Source organism: Monoraphidium neglectum, assembly GCF_000611645.1.
Source record: "Monoraphidium neglectum strain SAG 48.87 unplaced genomic scaffold scaffold01300, whole genome shotgun sequence".
Lineage (NCBI taxonomy): Eukaryota > Viridiplantae > Chlorophyta > Chlorophyceae > Sphaeropleales > Selenastraceae > Monoraphidium > Monoraphidium neglectum.
The window spans coordinates 5,800-7,219 of NW_014012328.1; the positions used below are offsets into that span (position 1 = coordinate 5,800).

Sequence of the window (1,420 nt, forward strand, 5' to 3'; positions counted from 1 at the left end):
CCCCCCCCCCCCACTCCTGCTCCCCCAAAATCAACGACTGCACCCCCAGGCATGGTTTGGAGCGCGTTCCGCCCCAGCGACGACCCACAGCAGTACAGTTTCTCCATCCCAGACAACATATATGTGGCCGGTGGGCCGCCACGTCCGCATGCGCCTGGTTGCCGGGGGCCGCTCCTGCCGCTTCGCAAGAGGATAACTCCTCCTCCCCGGGCTGCTGCCCGCTGCAGCGCGGCCGCCGCAGCATCCTGGCTGCCTTCGAATGCTGCTGGCTCAGCCTCCACACTTTACTCCTCCCAATTCACATTGAATTGCAACCCCCCAAAACACTGTGATGACCACCCCAGGCGCCCTGCAGCGCATCATCGAGCTCAACCGGCTGGTGTGGTGCGACGACTTCATTGGGGAAACCGCGCGGAAGCTTCTCGCCGACATCACAGAGGGGATCACCAGGTGAGGGCGGCTGATACCCCTGGGAAAGGCAGGGTCTGTGGTTTAGGGCCATGAAAATAAGACCTACAACCTAAACCCTTGACAAAGCGCAAAACAGAGCCCGGGCAGGGCGCCAGATCGCGGTGGCTTGCGCGGAAGCAGTGTTGTCCCCCTCTCGCGGCTTGCCGAGCGCCTAGATCCACATTTTGAGATTCTGTGCGCACTTCTTGTCAACTCATCTCGTCCATGGTACACTTGTGCCGTTGTGCGCGACACCTTTGAATCTCGAACCATGCGTGGCACACCCTGATGTATCTGGACTCATGCAGGCATGGAGTTGTCAAGGTGCCGGGTGACCCGGGCGCGGACGGCAAGGCGACAGAGATCAGCGTGTATGCGTATGAGGTGCGCGCGGCTCTGTGGATATTTGAGTGACTGTGTGTTTTGCGTATGAGTCAGTGTGTATGCGTGCGTGTTTGCGTGCGTGTGCACGCGCGCGCGTGTGTGTGTGTGTGTGTGTGTGTATTTGTGTGTGTGTGTGTGTGTGTGTGAGTGCGCGCGCGCGCGTGCGTGCACGTTTGATTTTTCATATATAACCAGCTTGGGGCAGATTGTTCCCACTTCAAAGGCTTGCTTGACAGAACCACGGCTCCGCACGAACCATTGCGTTGGCTCCAACCAACACACCCCCATCGCCCCGCTGCATCCCTGTTTACACATTTGCACCACCCCGCCAGGTGGATGGCCTGGGCCACTCCCTGACGGACTTTGACGACCCCAACGTGCCCTCCCTCCTGGCCATACCCCTCATGGGCTGGGACGGCTGGGACAGAGAGGTGCGCCCCTTGTATACACACACACGCACACACACGCACATACACACACACACACACACTCTCTCTCTCTCTCTCCCTCTCCCTCTCTCTCTCCCTTTCTCTCTCTCTCTCTCTCTCTCTCTCTCTCTCTCTCTCTCTCTCTCTCTCTCTCTCTC

The 1,420-nt window shown here is 59.2% G+C and overlaps 1 protein-coding gene across 1 annotated transcript in view; it reads left to right on the forward strand.

The window, feature by feature from the left end:
• Window positions 1-51: 51 nt before the first annotated feature.
• MNEG_7383 (Meiotically up-regulated protein) overlaps window positions 52-1,420 on the forward strand; it is a gene marked incomplete at both ends in the record, with an annotated part of 3,226 nt that continues 1,857 nt past the window's right edge. The window contains 4 exons of the mRNA XM_014044144.1: window positions 52-130; window positions 345-450; window positions 759-834; window positions 1,167-1,265. Of these exons, the coding sequence (XP_013899598.1) occupies window positions 52-130; window positions 345-450; window positions 759-834; window positions 1,167-1,265 (360 nt within the window). The remainder of the gene's footprint in view (window positions 131-344; window positions 451-758; window positions 835-1,166; window positions 1,266-1,420) is intronic.